This window comes from Cyanistes caeruleus, chromosome 27, assembly GCF_971803275.1.
Source record: "Cyanistes caeruleus chromosome 27, bCyaCae1.hap1.1, whole genome shotgun sequence".
NCBI lineage: Eukaryota > Metazoa > Chordata > Aves > Passeriformes > Paridae > Cyanistes > Cyanistes caeruleus.
Window position 1 is genome coordinate 2,117,501 of NC_141727.1, and position 18,456 is coordinate 2,135,956.

The 18,456-nt window shown below is 48.6% G+C and overlaps 1 protein-coding gene and 1 gene segment (V, D, J or C); both read left to right on the forward strand.

Annotated features, from left to right (window-relative positions):
* Positions 1–2,860, forward strand: part of LOC111943773 (Ig heavy chain V region 6.96-like) — a 5,349-nt gene extending 2,489 nt beyond the window's left edge. Inside the window, exon 2 of the V gene segment in view lies at positions 1–2,860. This exon is cut by the window's left edge and continues 1,027 nt beyond it.
* A 1,023-nt stretch (positions 2,861–3,883) lies between these two features.
* LOC147649166 (Ig heavy chain Mem5-like) lies at positions 3,884–13,735 on the forward strand. Its single transcript, XM_086864724.1, has 8 exons — positions 3,884–3,975; positions 4,335–4,636; positions 7,431–7,460; positions 8,769–8,817; positions 11,498–11,773; positions 12,488–12,565; positions 12,900–13,016; positions 13,099–13,735. The coding sequence occupies exons 1-7, from the start codon at positions 3,918–3,920 to the stop codon at positions 13,013–13,015; spliced, it is 909 nt and encodes a 302-aa protein (XP_086720850.1). The 5' UTR covers positions 3,884–3,917; the 3' UTR covers position 13,016; positions 13,099–13,735.
* Positions 13,736–18,456: the final 4,721 nt, after the last annotated feature.

Genomic DNA, 18,456 nt, shown 5'->3' on the forward strand with positions numbered 1-18,456 from the left:
AGTGCACTCTATTCCTGCAGCCTGGAGGGAGCACAGCGAGAGACACTTGGGGTGTGCCTGAGCTACATCAGCTGTGTCCCCTCCTGCAAGTTCACGTGGGTCCCAGCCCATGCAAGGGGAGAGGCAGTGAGTGGGCTGTGCCTGGGGTCAGGGAAACAGGGTCTCCTTGGTCCTGGGGGCTTGCAGAGGAGGGGAGGAGAGGGTAGAAAAAAGACTCTTCCGATTAATAGGAAGCTACAACAACCACCTAGTCCAACTGCCTGACCATTCCAGGCCTCAAACAAATACAAAGCTTCTTGTTGTAATGCATGGTTGTTGTTTCTTTTACATACTGTCAGGATGGGGGCATTGACCACCTCTCCAGGACATCTGTTCCAATGTCTGACCACACTCAGCAACGAAACACTTCCTATAAACCACCCTTAACTTCTTCTCATGCAGCTCTGTCCCATTCCTACATCCTATCACTGCATATCCCACTCCATTTTCCCTCCTCACCAAACTGTGAAAAGGATGCAGCAGCCCCTCAGTCGCTTTTTCTCCAAACGGGGCCTGTGTTCCATGGGCTTGGGTCTCTAGGGAGCCTGGCATATCACAGAACCACAGAATATGTGAGTTGGAAAGGACCCACAAGGATTGCCGAGTCCAACTCTGAAGTGCATGACCCGTGTACCGGGAGCAAACCAGGAGCAAACCAGTGCCCTTGGCACTATTAATGCCTTGCTCTAAACAACTGAGCTTGTCTCAGAGTGACCACTAACATGCTGGAGCAGCCCCATGTGTCCCAGGACAACCTGCTTCCCCCTGCACCTGCATCCCAATGCTTCTTTCCCCAGCCTCAAGCCTCCACTTTCAGTGGGCTCCTCTAGCCTCTCCAACTCCTCTTTCCCACCTCTGTCTTGGAGATCTCTTCCACAAGGGACTGTATCCAAATACCCAGAAAAAGAGAGAAGGGACTGGATTCAGTCTGTGGAGGGACTGTGGGCAGTGGGCAATGCTCCCTGGAAGAGTGGTGGCAGTCAGGACAATGACACTGTCAGGGCTCAGAGCTGTCCCCTCCTGTGGTCTAGGAAGAGCCCTGGGTTCCTGCTGAGGAGGAGGACACAGGGCAGGGAGTGTCCTGGCTCTGCTGAGCAGCCTGGTCCCTGCAGATTCCTGGGTTGCCTTTGCTGCTTGGGCAGGGGTCTGGGAGGGCAGTGCCGGGAGGAGGCAGCTGGAGAAGAGTCATCACTGGGGAGTGAGTTGGCTGCTGGGCCAGAGTGCAGAGAGACGGGTGAGGAGCACTTTGGCTCAGGGGTGGCCTGGCCAAGCCAAGCTGAGATCCTGGGGTGTCCCATGTGGGAGCAGCAGCTCAGCAGAGCCAGGCCAGGGGAGCAGGGGAAGGGCAAGCTGACAGCCTCCCTGGTCAGCTCCCAAGTGCCAGCAGCAGTGTGCAAGACTTCTTGAGAGAAAGGCCAGGGCTGGCCCCTCAGAGACACGTCACATGTTGCCCACCACAACGTTTCCTCCCAACAAACAGTCTGTTCTTGCACCATACAGAATGAGAGGCACCCAGAAGGGCACCAACAGCTTCAAGTTCTGCTCCTCCTGCCCCACCTCTCCCTGTCTCTGTTGTCACAGACTGAGGGAGGGACCAGCAGGGAGTGGGCCTGAGTGCAGGGACAGAGGCCCAGGCAGGGCAGGGCTGGGCAGAGCTGTTGTGCAGGCAGAGAGAAGGTGGAGAGAGGCCAGACAGAGTGGGCCCGGCCATGTGGCCATTCTTGAGAACTTTCAGAACTGAACAGGACAAAGTTGTGGGCACCTAGTGTCCCTGGCCTCCTCAGGCAGCTCAGCCCCAGTCAGCTGCTCACTCAGTCACCCTCACTCTGATGGGGGAGAGAAAGAAAAGGGTGGAGTGAGAAAATGTACATTTTGACATGAAGAGAGTTGAATAATCAAGACAAAATCAGCACACAGAAACCAAACAACATCAAGAATTAATTCCTATCTTCCCACTGGCACACAGGAGCAGCAAAGCTGGCTCCTCTTCTGCTCCCTTTTCCTTATGCCCATTCTGCCTCTCCAGGAAGAACAGCATCAAGTCTGATGGCCAGGCAGAGCCTTTATGAGAGAGCTTGGGGGCTTGTACCTGTGTCTGCAGCCTCACAGAACAACAACACAGCCTAAGTTCTGACATAGGAACACACACCACAAAGACAGAAAACAACAGAAAACAAGGCCATGCTGAACAGCTCTCCTCATTCTTCTGTGTGTCTTTCATTTTCCCACCCTAAATTTCTTCTGTATCATTTGCAGGTTTCCCTGTTCTTTCCAGCTTTGAGGAGGACACAGGGTCGTCCTCAACACTCCTGTAGCACAGTTTCTTTCTGGAAGTCCTCAGTGAAAAAAGCTGTCAAAGGCAAGAGCTAAGTGCAATATTCTCCTGCTTAAAAGAAGAAGCAGTGCCTGAGACTCTGAGCTCTGTCCTGGGCTGGTTTGCCCTGATCACCCACCTCCAGGCAGCACTTCCCACCTCAGAATGCTCCATATCAAAACATGAGATGATTTATCTTTCCACGAAACCTGACACTGACCTCTGTCCAGAAGTGGAATCAGGCAGAATTCTGGAGAAATTCCACTCCCTGATGGAGCCTGGGTTTTGAAGGATGTACTTTCCTGCACCACTGACCACTCGTCTGCACCACCTGCACGGGAGCAGGGTGTACGGACCCAGCACAGGACAAACACTCAGGGATTGTGTGAGCAGCAATTGCTGATCAGCACACATCTGACCTGCTTTTCTCTGCAGGAGGATCTGCCATGGACTAGGTGAGGGCACACCTTAGGCAAAGTATAAACCAATAAATTCCCTTTGAGATTCTCTGCTCGGGGTCCTTGTGTCTCTGCTCAGGTGGCAAACAAGTGACTGAGGAGGCAAAGTCAGTTTTCTCCCTGGCCCGTAGCAGCTGCAGAGACATGAGTGTGCCTGAGAGCCTTTCACAGCATCACACAAGGGGTGAGTTTTGAAGATGCCTCACGTATACAAAGAGGACTCCAGAGCAATGTGGGGACAGACTTTCTTACACAGCCTGCAGTGATTGCACAAAGGGTACGAGTTTAACACAAAAAGAAGGTAGATGCAAAAAAGATTGAAGGAAGAAATTGTTGAAATTTAGGGTGATGATAAAGATGGTCCTGAGAAATTGTGTCTGCTCCAAACCTGAAAAGAGATTGGGCAGGGCTTGAGCAGCCTGATCAACTTGCACGTATCTGTAATCATAGCAGGAGGGCTGGACTAGATGGCCTTTAAATTTCTCTTCCAACCCAAACTTTTCTGCGGCTTAAACCTCTCTCTGTATTTCTGTACACCGATGAGAGAGAATCTCCCTCTCCCCAGCCCCAGGTTTCCTCTTCTCCAGGGAAAACACTCCCAGCTCTCAGCCCTTCCTCATGCAACAGGTGCTCCGGTGCCGTTATCATCTCCACAGCTTTTCAGTGCCCTCTCTCCAGTAAATCCAACACCTTCTTCTAGGACGAGTCAAGATGTGCCCCCCGTGCTCAAGGGTGGCCTCAGCAGTGCGGAGGAGAGAGGAGCCTTCACCTCCCTCAGCTGCTGGCAGCGTTTTGCCAAAGGCAGCCCCGGTTCCCAGTGAGCTTTTGTGCTACGAGGGCGAATTTGCGGGCGCGCTGCCCACGGAGCTCTGGGCTGGCTTTGGCAGAAGGCGCTGTCCAAGCGCGCAGCGCTGCTCTGCGAACGCGGCCCGGCCGCGGCCGGCGCTGCTCCCGCCCGGCGGGGCCGGGCCCGGGGCCCGGGGCGGGGGTGTCGGGGCGGGCAGAGGCGCCGGCGCTGCCCCGGCGAGGCGGGGCCGGGCGGGAGCGGCCCGAGCGCGGCTCCGCTCGGCTCCTGTGCGGCTGCCGCGGAGCCGGGGCCCGCAGCGATGGCGGCCGCGCTGGGGCCGTGGCTGCTGCCCTTGGCCTTGGCCTTGTGGCCGCCAGGTGAGAGCCGGGCGGGGAGGGCAGCGAGCCCGGGCCGGGCAACGAGGGACAGCCACAGGGACAGGCGGGAGCAGGAGCACGAGGGACAGCCAGGGACGAGGGCAGAGAGCGGCCAAAGGACAGGAGCAGCGGCACGGCAGGGAACACGGGCAAAGGCCGGGGCACACACACACAGAGACACACACACACACACACACACACAGACACAGACACACACACACACACACACACACAGGGGCTGTGGGCCGGGGCTGGCGGCTGTGGCTGTGGCTGTGCCGGCCCGGGGGCACCGGGACACCGGGACAGCGCCCTCGGGCCGTGCTCGCTCCCTGCCCGATTGCTGCGCTCTCCCTCCGCAGGGCTCTGGGCACAGCCGAGGCTGCAGGAGGCCGGCGGAGGGCTGCGAGCGCCCGGGGACTCCGTCACCCTCTCCTGCCGCGGGTCCGGCTTCACCTTCGAGAATCATTATGTTCGCTGGTACCGTCAGGCGCCCAGAGGCAGATTCGAATGGGTGTCCTGGATAAGCCATTACTCATCCCAGATTCAGTTTGGGTCCGCAGTGGAAGGTCGAGCCACCGCCTCCAGGGATAATTCCCGATCTGTGGCATCTCTCAGCCTGCACCTCCTCCATGCTGGGGATTGTGCCCTTTACTTCTGTGCTGTTCGCACAGAGACACAAAATCCAACTGAGGTTGATCACAAACCACCTGTCAGCATCCCAGCTCTCTGCCTCGGAGCTGGAAGGGGCCTGTTTCCAAGATGTTCAGGGTTACGGTAGACACAGCACTGTTTTCAAATTTTTGATTCTAACAGGGACAGCCTATCTTTTGCTTTCCCCAAATAAGCTCTAGTCTTCATGATTATTTTCTTCCCATGTATCATGCCAACTCACTTTTCACTGCTTCAGCTTTGAAGCAATTTTCCTGTTTCCCTTTGGTTTCCAGTATTACAGGTACCCAGTAGGATCTGAGAATAGTTCTGCTATGGTTTTGGGCACAGCTCATGTCCATTCAGTCCAGCCCATGGGTTTTGCTGCCTGAGGGGTGAGCGGAGGAAATGGGGAATTCTAGAGGGTCATTTGGGAGCTCAGTGGGAGAATGGGGAAGGCTATATGTCTCTCCCAGATCTGAGATTCTAAAGAGATCACGGGTATTTGTGCAGATGAGTTTGCAGCTGCTGGATCCTGGACATCACAAGCAGAATCACAGAGACGCGGTGGAGTAGATTGATTGCTTAAGCTTTTGCTGTTTGTTTATCTTTGTCTGCTGGGGCTGCAGGTGGCCTTTCTCATGTGAAGACAGAGGCCTCAGGACCTGCAGCAGGGAAGATCTCAGAGTCTGTCTTGCTCACCTGTCACATCTCTGGTGTAGCCATCACCGACAGCAGCTACGCCTGGGACTGGATCCGGCAGACTCCTGGCAAAGAGCTGCAGCACATAGTTATGCAGTATCCTTTCACACAACGCCAGCACATTGCTTCATCCTTCCAGACTCGAGTCAACAGCTCCACAGACCCCTCCAGAAACCAGGTGTGGCTGCAACTGCTCTCGCCAGCAGCTGCAGACACAGCCACCTATTTCTGCAGCATGAGAGAACTTGAAAAGGGCACAGAGCTTGAAAGGCAGGCAGAGCCAGGGCAGAATTGGAAGGAGGGGCTTTAATCCAGCCGGGTCTTTTGTGGTTGCTACAAGGCAAGGCTCTTCTCAGACTTCTCAAGACTAGTCTGGTCTGTCTTTTGCAGAAACAGATGCGAAGGCGCTACAGCAGTAACAACAGCAGTCTCCCACAAGGAAGCCCCAAACCATTAATGTGGTGTTAACTCCTTCCTTCCTTCTCAATATCTCCCACAGGCAGAAAGAATCAGGGAAAGAGGGTGAATTTGTCTCAGAGCACAAAGGAGGCTTTTAGTAAGAAAAAAGATCCTTTTAACTTCAGATCAAACAATGGCCAGAAGCAGATGAACAGGACCTGGAGACCAGAAATGGCACTTTGCTCTAGGAATCCCTCTGCTATAGATATCAGAAGAAGGACTTGGAATCACTTATGGTTGCTTTGTATTTACCCTTTATGAGTTTATTCAGGAGCTCTTTGTTTATCATTTTAGACATCTGACACAATGCTTGACTTGCTGCTTTGTCAGGAGGAATCACTCTTGAGGTTCATGGATCTAATCTCTGAAAATGAGCAGCTCTCCTAGACCTCTCCTCTGTCCAGAACCATAACCCATGGGATTCCTCCCAGAAGATCCCTGAAGAGCCCAGATTTTGCTCTCCTGAAGCCCAGGGCCCCAGTCCTGTACTTTGCATTGCTCTCTTCTCCCTGGGTCCTGAGCTCAAACAGTGCATGCTCACTGCAGCCAAGGCTGTCCCGACCACCTCACATCCACCACCAATTCTTCCTCACTGGCAAGCAGAGGTCCAGCTCTCCTGTGTCACCTGTGCCAGCAAGTTTGCATCAGCACACTCCAGAAAACTCCTGAGTTTGTGCTCAGCTGTGCTGTCCTGCCATCAGACACTTGACACACTTCAGGCACCCCATGACAACCAGAGCCAAGGAATGTCCCATTTGTCCCAAGAAGGCCTCGCCAATTCTTCCCTGTCAGGTGATGTGGAGTAGGCACTCACCAGAGTGTCCCTGCTGCTGATGTGGCCTCTAATCCTGACCTATCTGCTGTCAGCTGGCTCATTGCACGTCCCACAGCACAAATTCCAGCTGCTCTCTCAGAGAAAGAACAATTCCCACTCCTTGCCTTCCCAGCCTGGCTTTCCTGAAGCCTGGCTTCAGTCACTACAATGCTCCTGGAAGCTCTTCCACCACATCTCCATCATCCCACAGCTCTGCCTGCAGCCCACAGAGACAGAGCTCAAAGGCTGAGAGAGCTGGGGGTGCCCAGCCTGGAGAGGAGAAGGCTCTGGGGAGACCTCAGAGTCCCTTCCAATGCCTAAGGGGCCCCAAGAGATCTGGAGAGTGACTTTGGAAAAGGGCCTGGAGTGACAGGACATGGCAGAATGGTTTCCCACTGCCAGCAGGCAGGGTTAGACGGGATGTTGGTAAGGGATTTTTGGCTGTGGGACTGGTGATGGCTTGGTACATATTGCCCAGAGCATGCCCATCCCTAGAAATGTCCAAGGCCAAGATAGACTGTCTTTGGAGCAACCTGGGATAGTGGAAGGTGTCCCTGACCGTGTCAGAGGTATTGGAAATAGATGATCTTTATGGGCCCTTCCAACCCAACCCAACCCAATCCAACCCAACCCAACCCAATCCAACCCAACCCAACCCAACCCAACTCAACCCAACCCAACCCAACCCAACCCAATCCAACCCAACCCATCCCAACCCAGGATCCTCTCTTGGAGATGAGCCCAGGCCATGTGCCCTGAGCTGCACTGAACCGCACATTTACCATCCTGGGTCATGTGAGCTGTTCCACCACTTCTCTCTGCTGTCCATGAGGTGCCCTGCACCTACTGGTGGAGCTCTAATGTCTCATGTTTGCTCTCCTACTCTCTGTGTTTCTACACAGGGGCTGTGAAGAGGCACCCATCCAGTAATTACTCTGGTAATTGCCCAGTGGATTTTCTTTTTCCTCACAGATACTCCTCATGTATGTGCACACTCTCACAGTGCACCCCTTTCAGCCCTTTGGTTTTTCATTATTTTGAAGCCTGTCCTGTTCATATCATTCCTCACCTGTTTTGTACCAACATTTCCTGATAGGCAGAGACTCATCAAGCCCTTCCTTTGCTACAAAAGGCAGGGATGGGTTCTCATAGCTGCAGGGTCTTAGAAGGGTTTGTGATACAGAAGTTGAATATCATGAAGGATTTAGTCAATATGCAACACGTCCTTTACTCTTTGATCCTTGCTCCCAAGGTTTCAGTGCATCTGCACAACAAAGAACAATCATCTTGTCAACTTTCTCCTCTTACCTAAAACACCATAAAGACTTTCTAAGGTACTAAATGAACCCCAGACACCAATTCTAAGAGCCCAGAGGGCAGATTCCTCCTGCTTCTGAGCACTGAAACTAAGGGGAAAAAGTGGACAGCTTCCAGCAAGTCAGAAGAATTTTCAGAAATGCTTGGAAATAACATGAAAAGTACTGATAATTTTCCGGCTTTCTATGCAGCTTAACTCTCTCAGACTTTTCAGAGCTGCCATGTAATCCCCAGGTTCTCATTTACTACTCAACCTTTCTGCTATTATTTTAGATCCTTCCTTGAAAGCCATATGGTGTTTCCTCCTGTGGTACGTTGGGTCTTAAACCACTGAGGAAGTCATGTGACTGCCTGTACAATCCAAAATTCTGTGTAGTGGAACAGAGACAGTTTTTGCTATGAAATTTATCACTGTGTACCGGGGCAGGAGTACCACAATGATATAAACAGCATAGGGACCTGTACAAAAACAGAAAGAGGGAAAAAAGGTGAGATATTTTGGGAGAAAAAGGAGATGGGTGATTGTAATGATAAAGAAGACAAAAGAATAATTCCTTCTATATTGCCTTTTACCCTGGATGTATAAAAGAGCTCATGGGGGTTCTAAAAGGTGGAAGAAAGGGAGAAGTTTAAAATTCTATACTCAATCAAGCTATTTGAAATCACAGAACTATTCCATTAACTTTCTTTCCTTTTCCAGTTTTGGAAGTAAATGTACCTCTGGATCTCCTCATAAACCTGCACCCATGGATAATTAGGACTAATATCTGGCTTCTCATTGCCCATTTTTACAACACTTTTGAATACCATGTGGAAAGAGTGGGTTATTGGAATGAGTCCTAGCAGTGTGAAGATAGATAAGCTTATATTTGGACCGGGGACGACACTCACAGTTGTACCAAGTAAGTGACATTCCTTTATTTTTCAAATTTCAATTAAAATTGAGGTGGGGGTGAAAATGGAATTCAAAGGTTTGGGTTCAATGAAAGAATTTGCAGCTGCAACAATCTCTTGAGTGCACTTGCTCTCCAGCCAGGCTTTCAAGCCAAATCCTCAGCTTGCATCTGCTCAGGAAGGTTTCCCAAGAACACCTGGGCTGACTCTGCATAGCACCATTATTCCATGATCCCCAAATGCCATCAGGGCTCTGCTTAGCATGTGATAACTTCTTCCCAGCTTGGGCAGCACTGACTCAAATTTACTGTCAAGTGTCCAGTTCTCCAGTGGATTTCCACTGACTGGCTTGGGGCAGGAATGCAGAGCTCAGGGAAGAGCTCACACTGCTGAGGAGTTCTGAGACACATCTGTAACTGCCTGGTTTGAGAAGTTCTGCTTGGACGCCAGCGCCACACTGACAGTGTCCCCAGGGAAGTAACTCCACTGGCCTGGGGACACAGGAGGAGCAAGGAGGTTAAATGGCCTTGGGCTTAAATTCTCACAAGTGCCTGATATCCAATAAACTGCTGGAATGAAAGACAATTGGCTCCCAGGTTGTGTGGGCTCTGGAAAGACCAGTGTGGGGAGTAGGGATTATAAGAAGCCTTAGTTATTCCTACCTTTATCTGGAATTTCATTATGTACAAAAAAGGTGCATGTCTCCCCAAGCAAAGTTACCATTCTGAAGAAAGACCTCTTCCTTCCATGCTGCTTGGCATTTTTCTTTTCCAAAGACAGCAAAAGACAGGATATTTTCAGAGCTGCACAGAGATTCTGGTATTATGCTTGATGGTAAAAGATATTGGGCCTAGTATCAAAGTCCCTTTCAAGTCTGCTGAAATACTTAATAAATTTCAGCCAAAGTTTCCAGGATGTTAGCAACCTCCCTCTTTTTGTTTTGAATTCCTTTGGGAATGCATTTTAAGATGTTTAGAGCACGAATACTTCACTATGCAAATCTTTTGAGAGTTCTCCCTAATCAAATAAAATAACAACCATTAGTGTCACTTTGGGATACTCCAGGCATATTCTGTTGAGGGCTCAGTTAAGGGCAGAAGTTTTCCTTTTGGTTCAGGTTTGATTATTCCAGATTAAACATTCCTTGAGAATGCTAAGGTACATTACTTTTTAGAATATAGGCCTCCTCCTGTGACTTTGCAAAAGTAAAGTAAAGGAGAAGTACAACTTTTTGTCCAAATCAATTGTCAGAACATTAAAGACAAATCCCTTCCAGAAGCAAGCAGTGGTAGGAATTCATGTCAGGTAATGCAAACCTGTGGGACTCAGGTGAGGCTTCTGGGGTCAGATAAAACAAATCTGCTCTCTGAACTACAATTGCACCCTGTACATTAATTCTTGCTGAAGATCTTGCCCAGGGAGCCATTGCAGAGGAGCAGCTTGTTTGTATTCTGGCTGTTTGGAAAGCCTGCAGAGGAGACCACATGAAAAGCTTCTCAGAGTCTTCTCAGAGAACACAGAATGCACAGGACTGACAGGCTCTGGCCAACCCTGGTACAACACCTGGCAAGGAAATGTGTATAGGAAGAATAGCAAAATGAGCCCTTTTTGATTTACACATTTTAACTGTGTGTTACCGCTGCTCTTGTCTTTGGGAAGGGAACTCAACTGACCGTGGAGCCAAGTAGGTATCCTTTATACATTACCATTTTCTGAGTTGTTACTCTTTCATTTTTCCTCTTTTAATATATTTTATTCACCCTAAAATTCATACAGACACCTATTCATGTTTCTTAGTCACTTATTAGACTTTCTATGTGTAATATTTTATATGAAACTAGACAATTTATATGTAAAAATATTCTAATCCCTCTTCTCAGTGTTGCCAAAGAACTTGAACTCCACAAGGGAAGTTCTGTCTGCTAGAATTCTGAATTTCTTTGGGAAATACATCTCTCCATTTATTCAGACTTCTTAATAAGATTTTCATAGTTATTGTTGGGTTTTAAAGTCATGTTTGGACAGTCTAAAGGTAAATAAATTATCTGCAGAAGTTGGCATACGAGGTCTTAAGAATATCTGTTGTGTCAGAGTTAAAAATACAACACTGATAGCACAGAAGGGTAATGTACAAAATCATAAAATAAAATCTTATGCAACAATTCTGTACTAGTTTAATCTTTCTAAATTGTTCAGAATTTAGGTTCAACTGAACTGGTCAAACCAAGTTAATGGATGTCGATTTCTGTTGGGTGTCTGGAAGAGACAGTAATAGAAAAGCCAGTATTCACTTATGTCTCTTGAATATGTAAGGCAATCCAGATAGAATTCTTATGTTTTGGAATGAAATTGCTGAGAAAACAGAATAAGTGGACTCCTGGAGTGGTATTCATAAAAGTTTCCTTCTTGTCTGTGTGTAGGTCCTCTATGAAATCAAGGGCTCACTTACAAGCATAAGCCTTGGCAAAAGGAAGCTGTGGGATTAAATATCTTATGAAATATGCCCCACATACCCCTTTCTGTCTTTAACTTAATCTATTGGAGGAAGCAGAAGAAATAAAGACCACAGAAAGACCAGTAATGCTACAAATTATTCACAGCTAGAGTACATGTGAATTTTCAGTCAGGCAACACTTGGGTAAGCTTGCAGTAAAATCAGTCCTGTCCAAAGCATGCTTTTCTTTACAGACATTCCAAAAACTTCTCTCCCTCAAGTCATTGTGATGAAATCAAGGAAACTGAAAGAAGGTGGCAGCACTGGGAAAGCAGCTTGTTTGGCAAGGAACTTCATTACAAAGAACATCAGCTTGGAGATGCCTGCTACGGAGGTGGTGTATGAACAGAGCAGATCCATTTTGACATCAGAGGGGCTGTACAATGCAATTAAGGTGGTCAATGTGACACAAGACACAGAGGTGACCTGCACAGCCAAATTTGCCAACAACACAATAACATCACAGCCAGGTACAGTTTGGTGGCACAACTGTCATTTATTTCTGGAGACAGTGACCCGTGGGGCTTTGTGTTCTCCTTTGTGACAGCATTGCCCTGGGCAGGCAGCAGAAATGAGAAAGCCATTTGGCATTTCAGCAGATAGAGCTGAAAGATGTTTCAAAGCATCTGGAAGAAATTCTTTCAACTATTTAATTATGTGGAGATGCTTTTTTTGGGGGGAGATTAAGGAAGACACACTATTTGTTCAAAATGTGAATTTCCTTATGACTAAATATTTTACCCTGTAGCAGTAAATCTGCTGCAGCACAAGCTGGAACAGCCTTTCCAATATCAAGAAAAAGTTAAAAGGTTGGGTGTGTTGTGAGAGATTTGTTAACAAAATAACAAATATATTTAAATAATAAAACAACAAACCAAAAAAAAAAAAAACCAACTAAATTGTTATATTTTGAGGGGTTGCTTTTTTAGTCCTAAAGGCCATTCTAATAGCAAAACCAAAACAATACAGGAATTCTTCTGTTCCCTGCAACTGTATGGAGAAATTTTCACCTGAAATTAATGTTGGAATTAATGACTGATCATCTGAGCTGCATCCTGATCATCTGAGTCCAAACTTTCCTCAAGTTCCTACAGGAAATTTCACATTAGCCTTTCTTGTAATCCTTTATAAAACATGGATACAATGCCATATAAATGCCTTTTAAATGCATTTTCTTTATAAAGCTGCAGAAGAGGAGGATGAAGAACCAGTAACAGGGGCCAGTAAGAGGGTCTGCAACAGCACAGACACCTCTGCACAAGGTGAGTTACCCAAACACATTGTACAGTTACATCACTCTCTGGGGGATAAAGGCATGGAAATGTCTTTTCTCCAGGGCACAGGAGTGAACACAACATGTTCAGCAGACACAAGCTGCTGTTCCAAGGTTGTTCCTGCAGTTACACACAAGCCCCAGGAAGCAAAAAGCAATGGACACTGACCCTGGGCTCCCCTGTTCTTGCCAAGTTCTCTATCGGCTGTTCCTTTGCTGCTCTTCCTTTCTCTGGGTCACCTGGGGTTTTTCCAATTTCTGCCACGATCACAACATCAAAACCTAGACCATGAACTCTCTCCTCTTTTCTGGTCACTGAGCAGATCCTGACGGGCAGAGAGTGAACATGCTGTCCATGGCTGTGTTGGGTTTGAGAGTCCTGCTGGCAAAGAGCATCGCCTTCAATGCCCTCATGAGTATCAAGTTGTTTCTTTTCTGAGGTAAGGAGCACACAGCCATCAAACAATGGTTCATAGGCCCAGTTTCATTAAATGTACTTTAAACCTCCCTCTGCTCTTCCAGTCACGGGGAATGAAGGCAAGAGGAGCCCGAAGAAGAGCAGGAAAGAACATGAACCAGCAGCACAAGGGGGTTGAACAAGCAGGGGCAGAGCAGCTGACAGAGACCAGCCAGGACACAAGGCAGCACCTTCCCCTCAAGACATTGAATCCTCTTCACTCCTGCCTGGCCAGCTGATTTACACTGAAGAGTTTTAAGTGCTTTTGCTGTTTCCTCTCCTCTGAGGACTGAGGAGGGTGAATTTATCCTCATCCTCCTGCTTAGCAGATCTCCCCACTCCTCTGGCATTTGCACACAAGTGTCCAACCTGCATCAATAGCTTTGAAAACTCCAGTGCTGACTCTAGACCTGTGGCCTTTTAAAAGCACCTTTGCCAGGCATGTTGTGTTACTGCCTCTAGAAGTGGAGTGTTACTGCTGAGAGAATTCAAGCCCTGGAGCTGCCATTCCTGGCTCTGGGTTTTAGATTTAATAACATCAAGTGTGTATTGCAGATGAGAAGAACTGTGTAGGATCTGAAGTGATTGAATTCAAACAGAAAATGTTCATTTCTTTATGAAGTCTCTATTCTGCCAAATGTGTCTCATGTGCACTTCAGGTTCGTGTAGTAGTGACAAAAATAAAGTACTGCCAGGCCAAAACGCTGTGGGGTTTCTGTGCTTTTTCTTCCAAAGCAGGATGGGGACAGCTGAAATCCAAGTCACCTAAAGCCCACTGGGATTAGAAACCCAGCTTTGATAATGCAGATTCCCTGTTGGCTGAATTTGTCTTTTCCAGACTCTGCAGGGAAGTGTCTCTGGCACATTCAAGAGCCTCAGTGAGGAGAGTCCTTGCTGAAGGCATGAGGGAGGACAATGCTCACATCAGCAGAGAAGAAACCCTGCTGTTGTTTTGCACTCTCTGATAGGGGGAAGGGGCCACCAGGCAATAACATCGGGTGGTTTGATGCAGTGATAGTTTCCAGAGCAACTTGGTTCTTACCTTCCAGAGCCCAGCACACACCTTCCCCAGCTCATGGCCCTCTCACAAGCAACAGGCAGGATGCTGTGGTCACCATTTCTGACTCAGTTCCACCAGGCAGCACCAACCCTCCCCTGCTTTTGAAAAAACAACTTAACCACATCCTGAAGGGCAAAAAGCCTTTCCTCCCTCTGCCTGAGATCCTGCTGGCTTCAACAGAGCCTCTGCAGAGGACATGGCAAGGTGAGCTGCCTTAAGCTGGGTCAGGACAGACCCTCGGGCTCTGCAGACACCCAGAGAAAATCCCCAGCCCTTGCAGAAACTCTGTGGAATTTCCATGGCAAATCCAAATCCAGTGAAATGCTCATTTAGTGCATTCCACCACCATAACACAAATTGTGGGGAGCCATTCACCAGTGTTTTTATCCTGATCTTCCAATGACACCCAGAACCTTTTTCTCAAGCACTCCACACCTTTTCCCAATCTCTCAGGCAGATTTCTATTTTGAGAATACTCCCTTAGACAAAAACTGCTGGAATCAGATGGACAGGAAGGAAAGGTCAATGATTAAGTGCTGTTCTAATCCCTTAGTTACAAAGTCTTGATGAAGTCTGGGACTAGGATTGGATCCATGCACACCTCCTCTGAGAAGGAGTTTAGAAAGCAGGGGAGTCATTTCTGTACCTCTTGACTCCCTGGGAGGGACATCCTTTTACAGCTCTCCCCCTTTCTTGCCCTCCATCTCTGCACCAATCTTTCCAAATTAATTCCAGTTCAATGCTCCTGTTCCTGATGCATCCACGTAATAAAGCTGCAGGATGAGTGTTGCTGTTGGACTGTGCCACCCTTTGGAAAATTTCTATGAATCCTGCTCTTGCTGACCCCTCTGACAGTCAGGGTTTCATTGACCTAAAGCCCTCACTTCATGACAGGGTCCCAGACTGCCCCCACTAAGCAGTGGCTTTTCACTTTGCATTGGCAATGCAGAACATGCAGCTTAAGAAAACAGGAGAATTGGATTGTGTCCAGAAGAAACCCCACATCTGGGAGCTTTTGTGCAGTCCAACAGTAAGATTGTGTTAGTGTGGTTAATGCCACATAAGGGGACAGAATGTGCAGCTCTCCCAGCTGACATAAGATGAGGAATGTTTGGTAGAGAAACTGTGCTCCACATTATAAATACCCTCTGTTAAATGATGCATCTTTGCATGAGCAATTATCCTGAAATCTGCATAAACAATATTGTTCTGTAAGGGATCCCATGATACCAAAATAATGCAGGATGATTTTAAGCAGAACTCTTTGGTACAATGTATTTTATCAGTACTACCTCTATTGAATGAAGAATGAGAACTGAAATAGCATCAAGGGTGAAGGGATCAATAGGAAACCAAACCCTACAAACTGTGGAACTTGGGACCAATGAACATTGAATCAATGAATTTCCCTGGGTTTTGACTGTATAAGTACAAGAAAAATCCTGTGAAAACCTTGAGTAATGGAAGGATTTTCTCTGCACAACCTGCTCAATGAGTGGATTAAATTCTTTCTGTAGCACATCCTGGCCAGAACAACATCCTGGCCAAAAGAAAGTCATGCCTTGATTCTCTAACACTAAAAAATGCTGTTGGAGAGTTGTTGTTTTTCCAGTAGTTTCAGGGACAAACCACCCACAATGTGAACTTCAATAAAACTTTTAAAGTAGTTTGAGGAGAATTTTCACCTCCAGCACATGACATTTATTTTTCCTCCCCCTTGGTGAGTCTCACTCATAGAGTGTGGTGTCTGACATCTGTCCTGCTGAGCAAGTCAGAATGGTGAGAGCTCTCTCCTGTGGCTGAGAATATTAAAAGCATCCTGAAAGAATAAACCTCTCCCCAAGAGGTTATGTGGGAAAGCGTCATGAAGAACTCCAAGAGAATGGTTAATATGAAATAGCTTTTTGTACAACTTAATCCTTCTGTTTCCTTATACAGCAATAAAAATACTCCATAATAATCTTATTCCTGCATCAGCTGGACATAACCTGACCTATCTCTTTTGTGTCCCAAAATACTAAACAGCTCTGGATAAAATTAGATCTCCAGTAAAAAGAAACCCATTAGGAGGATGGGTATTTACCTGACTGTGAGGCAAGTTGTCTTTCTCTCCCTTATATTTCAGTCAGCAGATATGGTCTGAACTGAAGGATTCGGAACCTGATCTTCCCCTGCAAAGCTATTCAGCACTGGGGAGTGCAGTGCTCCTGGGAATGTCTGCCTTTCCAAAGCACAGCTTTGAAAATAGATACCAACTCTATGATTTCTGTAGGGAGAGCCTTGGTTGATTCCTGACTACACCAGAGCTTCCCATCATCAGGACACTTCATCTTTTGTCACCTGTATTGAAACATAACCTGCAAGCAGACAGAGTAGAGACACCCCAGCCTTCATTACTGGGCATCTCTAACAGGCATTTTGTGCATCCAGTTCTATTTTAATGACAAATAGAGTCCCTGGCCACGGTGTTCCACCCACTTGGGCGCACTGCTAGATCATCCTTGGGAGAATATCTTTCTCTAACACTTGACAGGAGTCACCCCCAGAGGCTGAGAGTTTCTGTCCACTTCCCAATGCCCTTGCCAATGCCCACAGCCCTGCACAATATCATCATGAGGAGCACATACAGGAACATACACAGGCTTAGCTACCACAGCCACAGCCACAGCCCAAGCAGCATTGGCACCAGTGGCTCCATAGCTAATACAAGTAATACTTGGATCAGATTTGTTTCCAACCCACTCTGGGCACATCTGTTCTTCTCTCCACCCTTCGTGCCACACACTGGATGCCAAATACGGCTGCTGTGGTTCAGGAATGATATTTCCCAATTTAGTGTTCCCACTGACCCACTCCAAACCAAGCCTGAGGCTCTTTCACAGGATCACAGAAAGTGTGAATATGGGGAGGGCTTAAAGGAAAGATGGGGAGCACACAGGGTGAGAGACACCCAGGAAGGCACCAAGAGCTTCAAGTTCTGCTCCTCCTGCCCCACCTCTCCCCGTCTCTGTTGTCACAGACTGAGGGAGGGACCAGCAGGGAGTGGGCCTGAGTGCAGGGACAGAGGCCCAGGCAGGGCAGGGTTGGGCAGAGCTGTTGTGCAGGCAGAGAGAAGGTGGAGAGAGGCCAGACGGAGCGGGCCTGGCCATGTGGAGTGCCCTGTGCGTGGGCTTCTTGCCCATTGTAGGTAAGTGAAGGGAAGGGCTGATGCCCCAGGGGCTGAGCGTGGCCCTGGGCTCTGCACGGCTCTGGGGAGTTGTGCTGAGCGCTTGCAGCCGGCTCTGGTCCCCGGCTCGAGCTGCCCAGCCGTGCCTGTGGAGCACGGTGAGAGCAGCCCTGCTCCTCTTCTGGCCAGGAGCTCGGCACCTCCATCCAAGCTGCCTCCTCTGCAGCCTGGGCACACACAGGGCACCTCCCTGCTGCACTCAGCTCTTGGGGCCCAGCGCTTTGGCCTGGCACTGGACACTGCTCCTGGGGCACTGCGGCCCCTGTGGCACAGCCCAGCTGGGGGATGGCAGCACAGGGACCCAGCCCCATTGCCCATGACAGGCCTTTGTCTTTCCTCTGCTCATCTAGAGCACTTGCAGGGGCAGCAGAGTGGGTTCCTTGCCATCCTGTCCTGGCAAGGACAAAGGGTTTTATTCCCCCATGGTGCAAATCCTTCCTGCTGCTTTGGGGAAAATCAGAAAAAAACTTCCTGTCTGACACCGAAAAGCAGGGAGGGAAATGTGGTGTCTCCTTCCTTGTGAGCCTTGATAGCTGCTGCCAGCTCTGCCCATCTGTGTCAGCTGGCTGCAAAGAGGAGCATTTTATCCTCCCAATTGTCCAGTGCCGTTCCAAACCCCACCAGCATTGCCCTGACCTTTGCTGAATCTTGGAGTGACTGTGGCTTGTTCTTGCTCTCTGCAGCTGTCACTGGCCAGATGGCCTTGGAGCAGCACCCCAGGGAACTGACTGTGCAAGAGGGAGATGCAGTCACATTCCAGTGCTCCATGAAGAGAGGTGATATGAACAGCTACTACATGTACTGGTACCATCAGGGCCCAAAAGGCTCTCTCAGATTTATTTGCCATGAGGATGATTTCTATGGAGAGGATTTCCAAGATCGCTTTAAGGTATCACTTCACAGTTCCAAGAACATATTCACACTGCAGATCCTGGCAGCAAAGCAAGGGGATGAAGCAATGTATTACTGTGGAGCCAGAATCACCCTGGAGCAGCTCTGTAGCAGAATAGATCAAAAACTGACAGATGGGGAAAACGGATCTCTCAGCATTCCTTTCTTGCAGCTGCTCCCCAGGGCTCTTGTCAGGAAACAGCAGGTGCAGGAAATAACCCTCTTGGGCTTGGTGGCACTAAAAGT

Bases quoted from the DNA above. Each gene is read 5' to 3' on its own strand.
- LOC147649166 (XM_086864724.1), top strand. From the start codon at position 3,918: ATGGCGGCCGCGCTGGGGCCGTGGCTGCTGCCCTTGGCCTTGGCCTTG. The intron at 3,976-4,334 runs GTGAGAGCCGGG...CTCCCTCCGCAG, and splicing joins CTTGGCCTTGTGGCCGCCAG to GGCTCTGGGCACAGCCGAGG. The intron at 7,461-8,768 runs GTCTCATGTTTG...AGCAGTGTGAAG, and splicing joins CCTACTGGTGGAGCTCTAAT to ATAGATAAGCTTATATTTGG.